At 36.2% G+C, this 20,415-nt stretch overlaps 1 protein-coding gene across 2 annotated transcripts in view; it reads right to left on the reverse strand.

Annotated features, from left to right (window-relative positions):
* Positions 1–452: 452 nt before the first annotated feature.
* The window catches only part of LOC123677582, a 34,195-nt gene continuing 14,232 nt past the window's right edge, over positions 453–20,415 (reverse strand). For both annotated transcript variants that reach the window (XM_045614192.1, XM_045614191.1), the window contains exon 2: positions 453–1,796. In XM_045614192.1, the coding sequence (XP_045470148.1) occupies positions 565–1,794 (1,230 nt within the window). In that variant the 5' untranslated portion in view covers positions 1,795–1,796 and the 3' untranslated portion in view covers positions 453–564. The remainder of the gene's footprint in view (positions 1,797–20,415) is intronic.

Genomic DNA, 20,415 nt, shown 5'->3' on the forward strand with positions numbered 1-20,415 from the left:
GGAAAAGAGAATAAACTCTGAGAACAAACAAAATTGTACCGGAAAACCACCAACAATATAAGATAAAAAAAGACACAATATAACGAAACAAATTGAGACTATTTTCATGAAGAATAAATAAATTATAGCTCCTCGCTGAACAAAAAGTGAAAGAAGTTTTTTTTCAAGTCAGAAATTCTTATCCAAGAATTATTATTTTGGTAATTTTGTGTATTTTGTGTATTGAATGAGTATCTAAAGTTGTGTCTCAATAAACAAACATTGTTTTATTCGCATTTCTGAGGAAATTTTACCTGGTTAAACCTCAAGGTGTCTCAGTTGCCCCACCCTCCCCCTATAAAAGCTTTTAGTTTTGCTCTACCAAATTAAATATAATCTCAAATTTATAAATAACTTAACAATAATGTACACGTGAACGAAAGAAACGATATAAGTTAAATTGAAGACTTGAGAAAGATACTACACTAGACTTTACTATACTTCCTCAATCAGATAGATATAAAACTATAAATTAAATACTAAAGATAATAAATTAAATATGTGTAATGTGTGGGAGAGTAGAGTTTAGTTGCATTTCAAACTGGGTAGCATATCTTTCAACTCCCTCAAATCCTCCGAAATCAGTTCTTTGTACATGGGATTAGTGGTATAATTTTCGATATAATATTTGGCACGATCCACAAACAGAAAATCATTGAACTCATTCTCATCTGATGGAATATTGTTATGAGTTTGGTCAGGTACGCCTGTCAAACATCTGTCAATAACTGCTTGTAGCTTCACCCTTAGTTTGAAAATCTCACAGGTGTCGAAAAATTGTTTCTTTGGTAGATAATCACCAATACATAAAGATCTTTCTTCAAATATCTCATCAAGTTTTTGATAATAAAAGTTGATTAAATCGTTCGAATGCCTGTCTCTTAAAGATTTTCTAGTATTACTGTAAATGAACTGGAGTACATCTAAGCAAGGAGGGCCATATCTTATAGTTTGAAAATCTATCAGTTTCGATTCTATGATTCTATCTCCGTCATACTTATGGAGGAAATTGTTGGTCCAAAGGTCGCCATGAAGGAGAACGCAGCATAGATCACCATCATCAGAGGAATCACTCAAATCGAACATATTTTTCATGTTCTCGAGGGTCGTTCCATCTCCAAATTCTAGCTCTGTAAGTGCTATCAATCCTTCCACCGACTTCTCCATATATCTCGTGCCATCTGTGTCTCCTCCAGAGTAAATGAGGTCCTCAAGGATGTAAGGATGCTCGTTTAGAAGATTGTATCTGATTCCTGAAGTCTTGGACTTCCATATATCATAGAGTAGTGAAGAAGCATGAAACTGGGCTAGTAGAGTAAGACAAGCTTGGCAATGTTCGATATCCAAAGATCTTTTTTTGGAGAATAACTTAAAGCCGGAGAGCGTTAAATCTTCCAAAATTACAGCGTTGTCTTCGCATAAATATCCCTTAGGAGCAAAGGATACATTTATCCCAATATTTTCATATTTTGCTAGCAGGCTAGTGAAGAAGAGCTTTTCCTTTTCAAAGAATAGTAAGTTCTTGGATATTTCAAACATGGTTCTGCTATGATCGTTGAGAGTTTTCACGAAAAACTGAATTGTTTGCTTCTCATTCCTGTATGTGTAGTAGATTCGCAAAGTGTAGTGGAGACCTATGAGACCGCCACGTGATTCTTCTTTGAATGGTCCAATTTGGTAGGAATCAAAGATGTATGCAGGATTTTTTCTGAGCAGAACTTCCTTACAATGGTGTTCGGTGATAATTTTCGCCATGTCTGTAACAAAAAAATTCAATGAAGACTCCTATTTCAAAAAAAAAAATGAACATTTTCATTTTGTGCAACCATAATCAGAATTAAAAAGAGAGTTGGCTTGAAAAGACTTAATTGAGGTACTTGCATGACAGTGTGTCACGGTAGTTGGATCGTGACGGTAGTTGGATCGTGATGCAACCGGTTATGGATTTTGATTTCACATAAAATGCAACAGTTGTAGTATCTCATCAGATGCCATTTTTGTACTCTACTGAGTGAAATAGTAAAGTTGTTGTAGAAGTCGCCGAATGAAGGTACGGTTTCCTCGGACCGTCTCCGTCGACCGTCGCGTTTCGACGACTTGATCTAACCAATCGCAACTATAGCAATCGCGTAGCGGGGCGGAGCTACGAGATTGATAGAATTGCAATTGTTTATATAAAGTCGTCGAACAGTTACGGTCGACGGAGACTGTTCGAGGAAACTGTAGCTTGAATTGGGGCATGTAGAGATGGTAGCGAACAACAGAATTCATAGCCGACTTTGCTTGACCAGCCAAAATCGCCTTTTTGCATGTCTGTATGTAGCAGGCTTTATGATTCGGTCAAATTTCGAAATAAGAAAAAATTATAAGAATATGAAACAAATGATACAATATAAGTGGGGCTAGAGTCCAAGTACTTGAGATGCTGGATATTGGTAATGTAAACCCAGAGATATCGAAATAAGATCAATAATACAGTATGCTTGATCAGCATTTGGGGGAATGGAAGGCTTGAAGTAATATTACCGGCCAATTACATCGTTTACCTAAACGTTGATTGAAAATTTAATAGTATATTCTAAAAATTGCAGAATGGGCTCCTATTCCAACACGATTGCAAAATTCGAAAGCGACTAAGGAGTGAGTTTTTGAACGCATAAGAGTTGGGATTTCCTTCTGCAACGAGTATTAGACGATATTTTCTCTATTTCAGTCCAGTTTTGTGAAATATTGTCGAAATTCAATGAAAAATTATATATCCTAGTGACTTTCGTATTGTATCTTGGCAGTTGGTGAGATTATTACAAAAATTGACAGATTACGGAATTTGCATTTGAATCGTACGTTTCGAATTTTGAAATAATTTATAATTACCCATTGAATTCATGAATTATGTCTGACGAAATCAATATAACACCACCAGAAATGAGAGGAATCGTGAATAATGTTGCAAATCAATTCACTAGATCCAAATTATATTATATTGACAATTGCCGTGTGTTGAAATTTGATAGTCAGTGTAGACAACTGCAAAATGAAAAAAATTACTGAAAACAATGCTGTAATGACTTCATTACAGCACTGTAATGAACACATTACGATACTGAAATAGAGAAACGTTGATTATTTTCTGATTTCTTTTGGACTAATCGATTAAAATAATGTAATAATAACGTTGTCTCGTCATCGAGTCAAAATGAGATACGAAACGATAATATTATCTCAAAAACATTCATTCTATTTTGATATATACTTTCTTCCAGCATTTGCCCCTGTCAAAATCAAATTCCATCAAATCGATACACATTGTTCTTATAGCCATATGTAAATCTTCTGTTTGTGGGATAAAAAAAAAATCCGAGATAAAAGTTGTATCGCCCGAGATCAAGCCCTATATCGCATGTCGAACAAAACCGGGTCAAATACATATTCCGTATAAAATATAAATCCTTACATCTGAGAGAACGAATATCAGAAACTTTCATATCACCTGGCAGGACCGAAACTTTTCGCAATGTAATATACACCTATCTATCCCAAATCCTCTTATATTCCTTCGCAGGCTTATCTCTCGAATATACGACCCGAATATACCCCATAAGGCCACTTTGACCGTTTCGAAAAAGTTATTGAATAAATGAGATTTTCCGAATGACAGGCTCGGTACTCTCAGGACATAATGTTTTATTCATGACAGCCACACACGAATTCTGTTTTTATTCTCTCCTTTGTCTCTCCCAGACCTCAAACTCCATCTCTTTCGTACGGTTTTGGGTCCTTGCTTATTTATGCGGTGTTGGCAGACAAGAGAATCTTTTTTATTATTGTTGGATTACCAGAGTGAACAAGGTTTATGTCAGGGTATAAAAGTTTTATTGAGAGCGTTTACTGTAATTTCACTAACTAGTGGTTTTTTTATGGTGGAAAATCTCATATTTCACCCCATGAAGTATTCAGTGATTTTTTTTCGTCAGATTGATCGTAAACATGTTCAAGGGGTGATTATGTAAGAGATCAGTCTTTATTATCATCCGAGATAGTTTCGACGTTTCACTTTCAAGACTGGGGACCAATCCCAAATGGATTGCGTAGAAATGGATTTCAACGAAGATTCTTGTTTTTTCTTTTCATTCATCTTTCAAGACAACTTAATGAATCACATCTCATACAAAATACCTATATACATTCACCGGTAAATGAAATATAATTTTGCTGAAGTTCGTTGACCAATAACTTCAGCAATTTATCATTCGATTTAAATTGATTTTACGCCAAACTGAATATAAATTCTTTGGTATTAACACAAACTCCAGATAAGTTCTCCAAAAATGTGCATAGCTTATTTATACAGGGTGAGGAAAAACATGTATTTGTAGTCCAATTTCTCAACACCATGTGGGACAGTTCGGCAAGTATATTTTAAGCTTAGTTTATTACAAGGACCACCCTTTTCGCCATATTTCAGTTTTTTTACCAATATATCTTGATTTCTTTTGAAGGTAGACGTATTCAACTGAGATCCTGGAATTGTTCTAGGAAAAAAAATGTAATTGATAATGTTTTAATATTCAACAATAATTCTAAACAAAAAGGAAAACAAAATCGCTTTCTACCCATGATGTCCCAAAAATGCTCTATACGAGTAAGATGAGGGTCGCTTTGAAAAAGTTTGAACAAACTCTGACATGAGGTCGGGCATTATCTTGCTGAAATATTGGATTCTCGAGCCGGTTAAGGTGAGGGAGAACATATGGCTTCACTATTTCTTGATGGTTACGCAGCGCTGTCATGTTACCTCGAATAAATACTTAAGGTGACCTACTTGCATGTGCAATAGCACCTCATACCATAACGCCTACAGTCCAGTATACATGACGCTCAACATTAAAACTGAGGTTCACATCTTTCTCCCCGACGACATCTAACCCTTCTTCGGCCGTCATGTGCACCCAAGGAGAATCGAGATTCATCAGAAAAGAGGACCTGATGCCGTTCCACTTTCCAATGTTGATGTTCTCTGCACCACTGTAATCGTTGCCGGCGATGCTCAACCATCAGAGGTAACACAATATGGGGTCGATAATGCTGCAGTCCAAAAGACCTTATCGTTTGGTGAACCGTTCGGACAATAGCAGCTTGGCCTTGTTCTCCTAACCACTTATAAGCCAAAGATCGAGTTGTCGCAAATCGGTCTCTAATGGCCTTAAGTCTTAGACGACGATCTTGAATTAATTTGTGCCCCTTCGACGTCCGGTGCCTACTCTTCTTCGATTTTGGATATTATCAAACCACACTTGACAACATTTGATAACAGGTGTTGGCTTTCTGTTCGTACGGTTTGCGATTTTTGAAATGATAATCCCGGATCTCCTCGAATATCTGGTTTGTTGTAAATTTTAAAAAACTTGCAAAAAACGACTATAATATTAAAGTAACAAAACTTGTTTACATGAAGAAACCTTCACGATTTTTTTCTCCACGTCCAATTATTCATTCCTTGCTATACTATTTATGTTTCACAGAAAAAAAAAATATAATTTAAACAGCTCTTTCTGGGTGTTGCAGTTTCTTTGTCAATTAGTATATTAAAGTGAAATGAAAGGTGAATAATGGCGAAAAGGATTGCTCTTGTAATAAACTTTTCTGCTACACCCTGTGTATTTCCAAACAATTTGGAATACTGGATACTGTGTCGAAAAAAAATTCAAAGATTTCATCGCTTAACCGCAATACAGCGTAGCGTCAATGGTAAAACACTTTGTATAGAAAAACCCCCAGGAGAGGGCGTTGCAAGCTATGTATCTTCCGCTTCAATTCATTTAAAATCTCAACACAACCAACCATTGAATACAGAACTGAATTTCTATTCCAAATTGTCCAATCCTGAACTCTATGGCAAAAAACGAAGGTAATATTCCCTTTCGAGGTCATAAAAAGCATTTCCAATAAATTGATTGGTTTGAGTAAATCATAAAAAAGTCCACGTTTTGTTATTGAAACGTCCACAGGAGAATAAACGGTGAGAACGAGAACGAATTGATCAGGTTTTTACCTCTCCGTCATTTAAGATAAATAATTCCTGTTTGTTTTTATACCCCCATGCCAATGTTTTCTCTTGAGATCTGGGAATGGAAAAAGAATTGGTTTTATATTATATCATTTCCTTGACAAGGCAGCGGGTGGTTTCCATCACTGGAATATGGGGAGTTCACATTTGATACGATATTCCGTTTCATCTGATTAAAATCGAAATTTTTTCCATTTCCGGGAAGATATTGAGTTTTGGAACTGAAGTTGTCACTCACAATTTGAATAATTTCTCTGAGGAGTTTTAAAATTTGAGTTTTCATATATGCGATTCTAACAAAAAGTTTCACTTTGATATCGAAGAAAAACGAATATATTCAATGATTAATCAATGGATATTCCTTCAATTGTGAAGAGAAAGCTATTCCATTGAAAATGGAACACGATACCAGTCAAATTGCCACCATGGCACGGTTGCAGCACCATATACTTTTCATGAAATTTTCAATAACTAATTCGCACATTTGCGGCTGTATCTCCTCGATGAGATGGAGAATAGGCCTATACCTTATTTTCCCAAGAAAAAATCTGAAGGTGTTAAATCACAAAATCTCGGTGGCCTTTGTGATCACATCTTCGAGAAATAACACGGTCAGGAAGCTTTTCTTGCAAAATTGCAATTGTTTCGTTGCTTGTTTAGCACTTGTTGAAATTAAACGTCGTCCCCATCAATATCTTTCCAATTCCATAAAAAATCCTCAATCAAAGCAATCTATTCATCGTAACAGTTGCACTATGCTGATATTCGAATGAGTAAGGTCCAATCACATCACCAACTTAAAAACCTCACCAAACAGTGACACGTTGAGTGTGGAAAGGCTTTTCAACAATCATTCTTCGCTTTTCCGAGACAAAATTACTACAATTCAGCTGAATAACATAGACACTGAAATTGATTTTTCGATAAACTCATTTTGATGCATTTCAAGGACCCAATCAGCGAAAAATCGAAGTTTCTGGTGATCGAACGACTTAAGTTCTTGTGTTAACTGAACTTTAAAGTCTTCATGCAAAAAAGGTGTTATGTCGATTCTGGAATGCCTACCTAATATCCAAAATATATGAGGAATCGACAAACATCGTCATCACTACGGCCTACATCAACAATATTCTCGGTTTTTCTGAGTAATGCACATGGTTTGAATTATTCGCATCAATAACTTTTCCCAACAGCTCAAATTTTTCCACCAGCTCCTCTATTGATGGACGAGAAGGTGCTTCACGATGGCCCAAAAGTGCTTTAGTGTGTCTGCAAAATTTCATTTTTGTAGTGAACTTTAAGAATTTACACGTTCTGTCGAAGCATGTATGGATTCATTTTTAGTATTTGCTTAGTTTTCTGACAAATGTCAAGAGATGACAGCTTCACAAAATGACAGCTCTGGGCAGCTATTCGAAATAAAACTTCGTACTTTATAACCCATCACAAGATCACTCCGAATTGTGCAGCAATGTTTTAAGAGGTGATAGACTACCGAAAAATTTGCATCGTTCTTCACATAAACTCATTTATAAAACACCTCTTTGCTTAAAATTTTTTTGTCATCCGAAATCATATTCTGAGAAACCCTAATCTTAGACTTATAATCTTGATTAGGGTTTCTCTTTCTTCACTAAAATACTTCCTCTCTTACAACGTTAGCCACAAAAGGAATCATTCATTTGTAGCATTCAAAAGTTCACTCATTCAAAACGATTCAATTATAAGAGGGACGATGCTCATAGAATAATATGCGCGATCTCTACTCAGCTTAATAGGTCAATCTATTCATGGATTCTAGGAGACTTTTCGATTCACCCCGATATTGCCAATAAGAATATCTTGTAACGGTCCTAGAAATTGGGATTTGCCTTGAAGATCCCATTTGGATGAGCGGTGAACTTCAGGGGTCCATTTATTAGGTAACATTCAGTTTTATGGGGTTTCTAAGTGAATGTTACCCACCTATATGACAGACTTTAGCAAGCCAAGAAGGCAGGAGGGCACTAGAGTGTGCAGGAAATGGCATGATGTGGATTATTTTGCATTATTCATACATGATTTCCGCCTTCGTCTTGATACCCACAAAGGGAAGAGACCGTACAATGGTAAGCTCTGAGGTTTTCAAGAGGTGAATGATGTTCTCGGTTAAATTAGAATTCGTGGAAAGTATCCCTCTGAGAATTTGGGATGTTGTTTAGAGGAGCTGTAGAAGAGATTGACATTGCAAACATTCTTCAAAAACAAAGTCCTATTTTGCATATTCTACATATCACTTATTTCACAGTGAATAATTCTATTCATTAGAATATGATTTTTTTAGCTGTTAAAATTGCATCACAGCAGAGTCAGTGATAATTTCGACTTTAATAGCGGAATGAAGAACATATTTTATGAGAACACAAACAAATCTAGACAACTGTACAGTTAGGGGGAGAAACTTCTGCTTGGAATATATTTGTACAAGGTTTACCAGGATTCCAGGGTCGGAATATATTAAGTGAAATGTATCCAGGAATGAAAGATTTTCTCCTAACCAACCAAAGCATTGTGACTTCGAGTTGAATTACTGCATAAATACCATAAAGGATAGAAATACATAAATTATGTTCTATAAATAGTAACATGAAAATATGTCTATAAAGTGCCAAATTTTTGCAGGAATTAAATTTGAAGAAAACACGATTGCAACATACTTCACCATGAACTTATTAATGTCCTATCAATTTGTGCTCACAAGGGCCTCTCACGGGAAAGTTTTGATGTAGTTTAGATTTCTCTGGTTTTTATGTTACCACCAAAATTCAGTGACGAAACATTGAAAAACTGCAAAAAAGTTAAAAATAGCATTTTTCAGAAGTTTTTTTGCATATAACTCTGAAAATAACGATTTTTTTCTGAATGACTTCCCCATACAAAAGCAAGGTAAGTTTTTTACATTTTTTCATCAAGATGTTTGTCCAATAGAACATTCTGGCTCAATTTATAGTGGAGAATTAATAATAATAATTAAATGGTTCATTCTGTAAGCTACAGGGTATAAACATATAATCACAGGGGCGTGAACCTGGCGTCTGTCTTTGCAAAAACCCACTTTTTGGGGTAGTATTGATTTCTCTCGATTAATTTCGAAGTTCTAAATCCAAATCAGAGGTTTTCTACCTAAATTCTGTGACGGAACATTGAAAAAATGCAAAAAAAAAAGGTGAAAATTTTCGTTTTTTGGTGGTTTTTTTGCATATAACTCGGAAAATATCAATTTTTCGTGAATGACTTCTATAAACAAAAATTTTAACTTGAGTACTCTACTTTATTCTATGAATCATACGACGGAAGAATTTCCTCAATATATTCATTCAAATCAATATGAAGAAATGAATTAAATTTTATAGTTCAAACTCATCTGGATTGTATTGGAAGGAGAAATCTTTGAGTAGAAAACATGCCAATCTTAATAAATTGAAGATTTGGAGTGGAAAAGGTCGGTTTTTGTTGTGACAGATAAAATATGCCAATTTTCATCTACAGTGGCGTACCCAGACATAAGCCTTGGGGGGGGGATAAAGAAAATAAAATATCAAATTTTCCTTCTTTCGAAAAAGTTTTTCAAAGAAATTTGCTTACTCATTTTAAAATTTTAATATATGTATAAGGTTGTTACATATAATGGATATTCCTCCTGGAGGGGGTATATCCCCCTTATCCCCCCCCCTTGAGTCTACCACTATCGTTTGAGCCCGAATGGTTTATTAGACAAAAAACATAAATGACAGAAATTTGTTGAGAATTTCATTCATTTTATTTTCATATGAATATGTGAAGTCATTCACATATTTATCAAGTTATATGGAAAAAACCGACAAAAAATTAAATTTTTTAATTTTTTTTGTATCTTTTTCAATGTTCCGTCACGAAATTCTGATGGAAATTCTCAGATTCTCATTCAGCACCCCAAAAAACATTTGATTCGAAGAAATGAAACTACCCCAAAACTTTCCTGTGAAAAACACATATTGACTGGACTACTAGGAGTTGCTCAAAAAAACTATCCCGATGAACGAACCCTAAAGGATTTTCCAATAAGAAATATTCAGTTCGTCGATATGAGCTTTTATTCATGCCGGTGCACATCAGGAATAATTTTCATTGTTGAGAAAGGTTCGAACATTGTTTAAAGTTCAAACATTAGAAGGATAATAATTTTTAAAACCTATAGAATTTTTTCTTGGAGCAACCAAAATCAGCGATACAATTATTCCAACTTTTAACTCTTTTATATGAACTTCATCAACTCTTTATATTTAATCATCAACTTCGAATTTGAGAGAGGCTCATTTTGGAAGACTTTACTCAGTCGAATTGAATAAATTGAAAACATCTTTGGTTTTTCACAACGTTGGTCAAAACATCGGATCCCAAGCAAACGCCGAAACCAAAGTTCTAATCGAATTGGTCCTTTGCCTCCAATTCGAAATTGATTCACAAAAACAACATGTCAACAAGGAAGATTTGCGATTCGAGAGAATAACCGACCATCCTTTCAGAACTTTGGTGTGGCGGAGTTCCCTTTATTTCCCTAAGATCCTTCTGGAATTTATGAACTCCCCCAGGCCTGCCGAAATTTTCAACTGCGAATCTCTCTCTATAAATCCCAAAAACTCCACCGATAAATTTTAATCAATACTTCGTTTTGTCTGGCACGAACTTTCGGAATAATCGAAAATTGAGAGAATAGGCGTCGTAATTATAACTGATTACGGCTAAAATCTAAACTTTGTGTTGCAAAATAGTGAATTATGGATAATATTCGATAACGACTTTCAGTTTGAGAAATTAACGCTATAGCCTACGAGCCGGGAAACATCTCTTCAGGCTTATCGCTTCAGCTTGAAGTCACGTTGGATGTTTATTAACATCCCTGAGGCAGCATCCCTCGTACGCCATCAATGAGGTCAGTTTACACAACTCTTCTCATTTTGGAGTCTATGAAGGAAACACAGGTTTCTGATCTCAAAATTAACGTACTGAATTCTCCATTGTAGGTAGTCACATGATAAACGACAAAATGACTAGTGTATAACGACATCACGATGTCTAAAATTACCTTCTTTATCGAATTGCTCAGTAGGTACTCAATTAGTCCTAGTTCTGTGATTAATATGATAACCGAAATATTTTGATGGATATTATTACCTAACGTCATACTCTGAATTTTGAGTTTTATTTCAGCTTCTCTTTTCTAATGATGTGGTTATTTAGACATCGATTTTATAACTCATGTTCTGCTGAACCAATAGAATCCGTAAATTTTTCATAGGTACGGCGTATTGATAAGTGAACATACCTTTGACAATGTGGTATAATCGTTTTGGTGTTCCGCCTCCTGCCATTCTTGAAGGTTCGCCAAAAAAATTTAAGTCAAGCTCTGTGATTTATCAAAATGCAGTGCTTTGGTTTTAGTTATTGAAATTATTCATTTTATAATCGTAACGAATACCAACTCGAGCATAGACAATATGTTTTGATTATACGAACCTCTTAACTCGACGTAGTTCGCGAAACATCACTAGAGCGCAGCTCGAGTGGTGTTTCGCGAACTACGTCTCGTGAATCGCTGTATAATGAAATATGGTCTATGCTCTTGTAATATTATAACTGATAATATTCTCTTGCTCTTTAAAACTAATTCCTCCGCTCAAAAACAACTGAGAATACTGCTGTTGTAGGCTGTAGTGGTAATGAAAACCCAAGTTTGTCGATTTCGCATCGGTCTTTGGAATCAGGCATTCCATAAAATACACTGCTCAACAATTGATAGGGATCACTTACTTGTTCTAAATTTATTTCTGAAATATTCGCTCCAATTTAGTCAGATATCAGAGTATTTTCAGTTGATAATATGGTTCACTTGAGAAAAGAATGAAAAAATGGAAAGTTGGAGAGAAAAAAAGACTCAACAAACACTCAAAATTCTGTGTTTGAATAACATAAAAATTTTATGATGAAACCACAAGAAGGCTGAAGTTTCGGTTAAGCTAGTACCTAGTTGGTCCTCCACGAGCTCGTCTCAAGCATTCTACCCTACGAGGCATACTTTCGATCAAACGATTTATAAAATTTTGGGGCAAATTCGTCCAAATATCCCGTAAAGCGTTAGAAAGGTCCTCCAGGTTATTGATCGGTTGTTCTAAGGTTGACAATTGTCTAGACATCTCAGACCAGACATGTTCGATGCAATTCATGTCTGGAGAGCGAGCTGGCCAGTCCATCCTACCAATAGCATGAGTTTCTAGCGCTTCATTAACCAGACGACTACGGTGTGGACGGGCATTATCGTGAATTAAAATGAAATTCTCGCCCACGGCAGCCGCAAACGGAACAATTATGGGTTCAATAATCATATCGTGATATCTCTGGCTGGTCATGGTGGTGTTCTGCAGAACAACCAACTCTGTGCGTTGGTTCAAACAAATGCCTCCGCATACACATATAGAACCTCCGCCAAAAGCTGTTGTGGGTACCATAAACTGTTCTGCATACCTTCGACCTCTTTCCCTCCAAGCAAGAATACGTCCATCGGAGTCGATCAAACGAAATCTAGACACATCCGTAAATAAACATCGGCTCCAATCTTCATGTGTCCAATTGCGGTGCTCCTCAGCCCATTGCCGTCGATGAACCCGGTGTTCCCTATTCAAACGGGGATGTTGTACCCTCCTACGTGCTCTCAAACCACGAACATGTAGTCGTATATATCTTAGTCTTATATCTTATAGCCGAAATTAGAACTCCTGTTGCAACTCTCAGTGATCGATTCAGCCGCGACGCCGGGTAAGTGGGATTTCTCCTAGCATTGAGGATCAAAAGACGATCTTGGGCAGCTGTTGTACTGCGCTGCCGACCTCCCCCATGAACATAAGCTACTGAGTCGTTTTGGATGAACCTATTCCAAGCCCGACTCACGACACTTTGCGAAACATTCAACCGCCGGGACACTTCTCGCTGGGACAAACCTTCCTGTATCCACCGTATGATTTGGTCCAGTTACACAGGAGACAAACGTCTTCACGGCATGACTGATAAGCTGATATTGTTCTCATTTCTTCAATTATTGTCACCTTATGTGTTTGAACGAGAGAAAAAAACAGATTTAATAACAAATACCACATTGCTTTTCACTCCACCTGTAACAGCCTACAGATAATAATCGATTTTGTGAACAAGAACCGATGAAGTGAGGAAGACTTTGATATAATCAACTCAAAACATCTTACTTTTTCCTTAGAGAACATATAATGTACAGATATTCACGAGATAACTTGAAAAAAATACAAATGAAGAGAAGTTCATAAGTAATCCCTAGCAATTGTTGATCAGTGTACATTACTTATTCTTCACTAAGACTTTTTGCTTTCAAAGTTAAGTTAACACAAAATCGCATGCCGATCACCAAAAATATCGTATATTCTCTGATGAGTCTTTAAAAGGCATCAAAATGATTCTGATTTTCATCGGAAAATCATATTCAGTGATGACGCGCATTTTCTCCTCGGAGGCTACGTTAATAAGAAGAATTGCTGCATCTGGGCTTCATAAAATGCTAGAAGGATTGTCCAAAAGCCACCTCATCCTCAACTTGTCACTGTTCATTGCGGTTTTTGCTCTGAAGGTGTTATTGGAACTAACTCATTCGAAAACGGCTCAGGTGCAACTCTTAGGGTGAATGGAATTTACTACCAAGCTGCGATTAATTATTTTTTATAGTCACAATTGGAGGATATTGATGTGGATGTCGTTCATTTTCATGCAGACGGCACCACGTGCCACACAAGCAACGGAATAATAGCAAATTTTGCAAGAAAAATTTTCTGGTCGTGTTACTTCTCGAATAGTTAAACACAATTGGCTACCGAGATTTTGTGATAAAACATCTTTGGCTATTCTTCTTTGGGATCACCTACGTGAAAGATAAGGTCCATGCCAAAACTCCACAGTCATTTTAGACATCAAAGATGGAATTCCTGAAGTTATCAAGAACATACAGCCTCAAATGGTCATTGAAAATTTCATGCAAAGGATATGATGTTGCGACCGTTTTTATCATCACTATGATATTTCTCTGAAAAATAGATATTTCTTCATTCGCGAAATATTCCGATGTTGTTTATAAAAATGCATTCGAGCGTGTTATTTCATAAATATTGCATATTTTTATCTTTATATTTTGGCGAAAGGAGAAGGAAAACGAAATTAAACTTTTGCAATTCAGAGATAACACGCTTCCTTGTCAAATAATCGGTAATTTGTACATACTTGTCTGTATATGTTTTCTTCCTTATGGATATTATATGTATAGGATGATTTATTAACACACCTATAAACTTTGCCATACGAAAGATCATTCAATTTCAACAAAGAACATTACGGGGATATAAATTCGATTACAATTATTCAAGGAAATGAATGGCTTCAAAAGTTTAATTCATGTCTATTGATGGAATTATTAATAACAGAAAAATATGCTTAGAAACAAGCGTAAGTACATTCGCCAATTCATTGTCAATAGGAATTCTAATTCTCGCGTCTGTTTTCATTGAAATAAACATAATTGAATATGATATCGAATACTCTTCCGTGCTGCAGTGAACATTTCAAGGTGAAACTCATTTACTTAGTATTATTAACTTAGTACCAAGTCGTGATTTTCTGCTACAGTTTTTGTGTAACAGAACACAACAACTAGAATACCCACTGACAAGTGTATTTACTTTTTTGTTGTTGATAAATCATATCAATAGTCATAAATGAAATTTTAAAGCCAATCATTTCCTCAAATAATTGAAATCGGAAATATGCCTCTATGATGTTTTTTTGTTGAAATTACATTACCTTTCAAATGGAAAGTTTGCCGGGAAATATTCCGAGAAGTATGCCTTCGACAGCACCATCGCTACACCCCAAAGCACCCCTCACAAAGCGCCCCAACAAACTCCCAAGAATCCTCAGGCTATTGTCTGCACTGACCATAATCTCCAACAGCGCGTGAAACATAGGTACCTACAACATCCCTACAACACTCCGTTTGCCGTTATTACGGAAACTTTCCCATACAGGACCCCGTACAACAATGAAATACGAATAAATGTTGATAACAAATGTCAGTCCTCAGCTGAAGCATGTAAATTTCTACGCTTTCCTGAACAGCGATCATAAAACCTCAAAGTTTCCCAGTTCGCGCGTGATAATCCAAGAACTTATTCGAGCCTCATCGATAAAACACGATTACATCTTCGCGAAATGATGCACCCTTCGGTCTTTTCCCCAGCAGCCCCATCTGACTGAATTTAATTCTAGGGTTCCTTTAGGGTTAACCCCGATGAAATCGGCAAAAACGAGAGGCATGCCGTTTCGCAGAGGAAGCCGGGAAATAGTGGAAATTTGTATGAGTGACATGTGTGGGCGTTCGGTTCCTGGAAACGGGATGGATATAAATTTTTGTGGTATCCGTTTTATATGGGATGTAGTTAAATCAAATAAATTTTTCTGCATGAGAAACAAGACTTTAATTACCATAGTCAGAATGATCCGATTTAGATCGAATATTCTAAATACTACACAGCTGTAATTTTCGGGTTTATCTGTAATGCGTTACTGAATAAACTCTATTCTATTCTATTCTATTCACATTCTGATCAATCACCTGTGGTCATTTTGAAGATAATGCCATCATGCCTCTCTCAGAGAAGCCCTAGTCCCTATTGACAAACAATTCAGACAGTCGATTTTCACCAGCCTCTATTGAAGCGAATTTTTCACTAGCAAAATTGTTCGCCATGAACAGGAACAGGTGGTAATCATTTGACGCCAAGTCAAGACTATAAGGTGGATGCATAAGAACCTCCAAACCAAGCTCCTGGAGCTTTTGGCGAGTCACTATCGATGTCTGTGGCCTGGCGTTGTCCTGATGAAACACAAATATTGACCAGAGCTGGTCGCTTCTGGGCGATTGCTTCCTTCAGACGATCCAGTTGTTGACAGTGCAGTTCTGAGTTGACAGTTGTGCCGTAGGGTAGCAGCTCATAGTAATTAATTCCACGAAACACACTGCAAAACCTTGCTGACCGTCAATCCCAGCTTGGCCACCGTTTCAGCCAGCTCACCGCGTTGCTACCACGACCGTTTTCGCTTGAAGTTGTCGTAAGTGATTCACTTTTCATCATCAGTCTCCAACCGCTTCAAAAATGGGTCGATTTTGTGTACCCATACATCGAGCTTCTTCTTGAGACTGTGGATTGAGGTCCTTACACTGTGACTAACAAGTAGTTCACGGCCAAGGACAAATCAGGGAAATAAATGAAAGGAATAACACTTATTCGATTTAATTCAACCCACTAAGAATGTATGAAGAAGATGATTTTTTTGTCTTATCGTTTTTAAGGGTCGCTGGTCACTTGGGTCGTTGCGGCTCGGTTGCAGGTACTTCTCGCTCTTCTCATTGTCGGGGGTATTTCGGTGCGAGTGTTGCACATATGTTGTAGATTCTCGAAGACTGGACTGAACTCAATTGAATTTTTCGCCCTGAAATGCCGATTTTGATGGGCATTCAAGCCGTTTTCGATTCGACCGTTAGCAATGCCTTTCTACAGATCCCTTAGGGGTGTGGTTTTGATAATTCCAAGTTTTTACACCGAATCCTTCCATTTATAGCATTTTGGTTCGAAATTCAACTCTCGGACTTGAAATATTTACGAGGGAATTTATAGATTCCCTACTAGACCAACCTAATGCAAATGGTTTCAAACGGTTTTTTGTGCAATCTTTATCTCTTGATCAATAGAAATATTGCTTACATGATTCCACAATGTCCATGATTTTATCGACATTTTCAACAGTTGGTCTTCCAGTGCGTGGTGCATTTTTGACATCGAAATTACCGGAACAGAATCGACGAAACCAGAATTGAGCATGATTGGCTGTTACAGTATCAGGATCATAAATATTATCCACATTTTCAGCCGCCTGTCTTGCATTTGTGCCTTTGTCGAAGGAAAACTGTGAGATATAGCGAATTTTATCATTGCTAGTGTCCATATTTGACGCGCGCTCGAACTGAATAGTCATAAAAGTTTTTATCGTACGAAATCTCATCTAGTTGAACCCGATCGCACTTATACAACGTGATATACAGATAACTGAAGGCATCTATTGGAGAAATAATGGATTTCTCTCTACTAAACCTAATATACAGAGTGTTACATAAGCTTCAATATGACAGCTTTGACAGATGATAGTTGTGCTCATTCTGTACAATTTTATCTTGTGAACCTTTAGATTTGAATTTAAGAGGGTTGGGTTTCATTCCGCGTTCTTAAGGTCTTTTGTACCTCCCATCAGAGATATTCTCGCCATTAGTCGTCGTAATCTACAGATCACCATCCAGTTCTAGAGTTCTAATGAACTCTACTATGTGGCATGTCTTCGAGGAGGTTACCTCCCGACTTCTTCAAGTGCAAAACAAAACATTTTTTTGCGTTGGCTAGCAATATCAAAGCTTTCTGTCCCCAGGTAATCCGGAGTTACTTCCCCCTCCCAGCAGAATCTGCACTATTTCTGGTTGACTGATTCTCATGAGGTGATTCCTGAAACGATGATGGCCTGTAACGAATCCAGAGAGGAGGTGTAGTATAGTCTTGCTGATATCCAGATACTTCTAAGATCTCGCATCAAGTATCGAAGAACTTTTTGGAATAATCCAAAACACGAAGGTTCCGCCAGGGTGTTTCTCTTGGGGCTTTTTCTCCTCGTGATTTTTTTTTCCTTTTGTTACATCTACCTTCTTCACAGATAGGTTCTGGTCTATTTAAAGGGCTCTGATTGCTGGTATTTGTACCTGTACCGATTAAACGAAGGGTCATGGAAACAACGGAAAAATCTTTCAAAAAGGCATAAGTCCGACATATATTATTGAATAATAAAATTGAAAACAAAAGTTTTTTGAATGATATTCAATATTTAGCATTTGACGCAATGAAACGAAGTTCTATTCACTGCACCGCAATTAAATTTTTCCAATGATAAAATCAAAATCAACAATGCTTAATATTGGTTCAGAATTTTAAACCATATGAAATTTCAATCATTCCAATGGAAACTTTTCCTGTTATTTTCGTTGTGAAAATATTGAAAATTCAATGATTCTCTAACGTAACTGCATCCAGTTATGTTTATTTTTACCCTTTTTCGTTCAATTCATGTGGTTGAAATATATGTTCGGACTTCGGGTAACGTTTAGTTATTCAAATTCAATTTCGCTGTGCTTCCCGAAAAAAATCTCTGAAATCCAATATCTCGTATTGGATTTGCAATCGAACCTATATGAGAAGTGGAAGCTTGAAGAGATGGCATATTTCAGTTCATTAAACTTATCGAGGTTGAAACTTCATGTTTATATAAATTACCATATAGTTGAATGACGCACTATTTGATGAAGAATTTACATGAACTAAACAATTCGAATTGGACAATATTCTAAACATGTAGGTTCTGTTGGATATAATGAGTTTTACATCATGATTTAATTAGAACTCCAAGGCCGATAATTTAGTATATTATGGATGTATAAGAGAAAGGGAATTGAATCAGAAGGGAGATGAAATTTGATTTGACAAACTGTGATAGAACTAGATGATATTGGCAGTAGGTACATCCGCAGAAAATAAACATAGATAGGGGAAGCATATGTCATTTTCAGTGAGCTAATTTTGTCCCCAATATGCATTATCAAATTTGACATGAAGCGCACGAAAACGAAAACATATCAGTGATACGATATTTCCCCCAATTCGCGAGTTTCTCCACAAAGAACGCACTTCTTATGTCCTATAATAAACCAACGTTTCATATTAACTCAAAATATTTCGAAATAAATCTTTGAATATATCAGAAATTCAGAAAACAAACTTCAAGCACGCCAAACGACGTGAAACAATCGATGACACTAGGAGAGCAAAAGTTGCCAAACACTGGATTTCAGCAGGTAGGTACCAAAAATAATGAATATTCTGCTCATTGTAAATTCGAAAATTAGGAAAAATATCAGATTCTAAATATTCTAATTTGCACATTTAATCGGGAATGACTCAAATAAATATATTTCATTCAATATAATATACATTCAAAACGATATAGTAAAATTGTAGATTTGAAAATGTATCACAATCCGACAACTTAATCTAACCATGTTGGGTACATGTAAAAATTGTGTATACTCCATCTATTTATGTTTACTACTCTATGAGGTACATCAATACAAGCGTCCTAAGACTACATTGATTTAAAATACGTATAAAATAATATAGTATGGGGCCAAGAATGTGCCCTGAGGAATCCCACGAAATAATTCCTCTTTCAAAAATATCGATTCGAGCCATACGTCCAGAAATATTTTTAATCATTGACCGTTGAAGAATTTTCAACCTGAATGGACGTTGAAGGATCCCGAAATACACCAAATTCCTTCATCATTAACCGACAAAAGATTCGTGAAACCCTCCACCCCTCGTTTCAACCTGTTCGGATAATTATTCTACGAGAAATTCGAGAAGATACCTATTCTAGAAATAATTGCAGGACTTCTGGAATATCGAATAATTTCTTACAATTATAAAGGACTACGGATCCGAAGGACCTCGTTCAAGAACGAAGAGAAATGGTGAAACATTTCACAGAGACGGCTCGTCGTGATCGGCACAAAAGATAAATTCATTATTCCTCTATATGAGAATTTTTATTTAATTTCGATTAAACTCTTCATTTTCGATAATGTGTTGTTTGCATTTGATTCGACTCCATATTATACAGGGTGTTTCATTTCATTTGAGGTTATGATAGGTCGTTTAAAAATATTTTAAAAAGATTTTTAATAACTTACCCTCTAAAATGTAACATTTTCGAGACATAGGGTGTTGAATTTGAAAAAAATACGTTTTTCGAATATTTCCGAAACCTTTCATCGTACAGAAAGCAGCTTTCGTAAGCATTTTTTAATTTTAATTAGCTATGTTTCGCGCGGATTGTTTTTTGCAAGTCTCAATTAGTGAAGTTTTTCGAGCAGTAGTGCGTGTATTTTTCCTCAACTTCAACGCAAATGGAAAAAGTACGATTTTTAAGACGTACATTTGAACCATTTATCTTTTTTACATAAAAAAGGCACTCCTGGTCATATGCTATAAAGTCAACAACTTTCGAGAAAAATAAACTTTTATGTTAAAACCATGGTATTTACTATTAACATTTTTTTCACTCAATAT

Source organism: Harmonia axyridis, chromosome 4 (assembly GCF_914767665.1).
Source record: "Harmonia axyridis chromosome 4, icHarAxyr1.1, whole genome shotgun sequence".
Classification (NCBI taxonomy): Eukaryota; Metazoa; Arthropoda; class Insecta; order Coleoptera; family Coccinellidae; genus Harmonia; species Harmonia axyridis.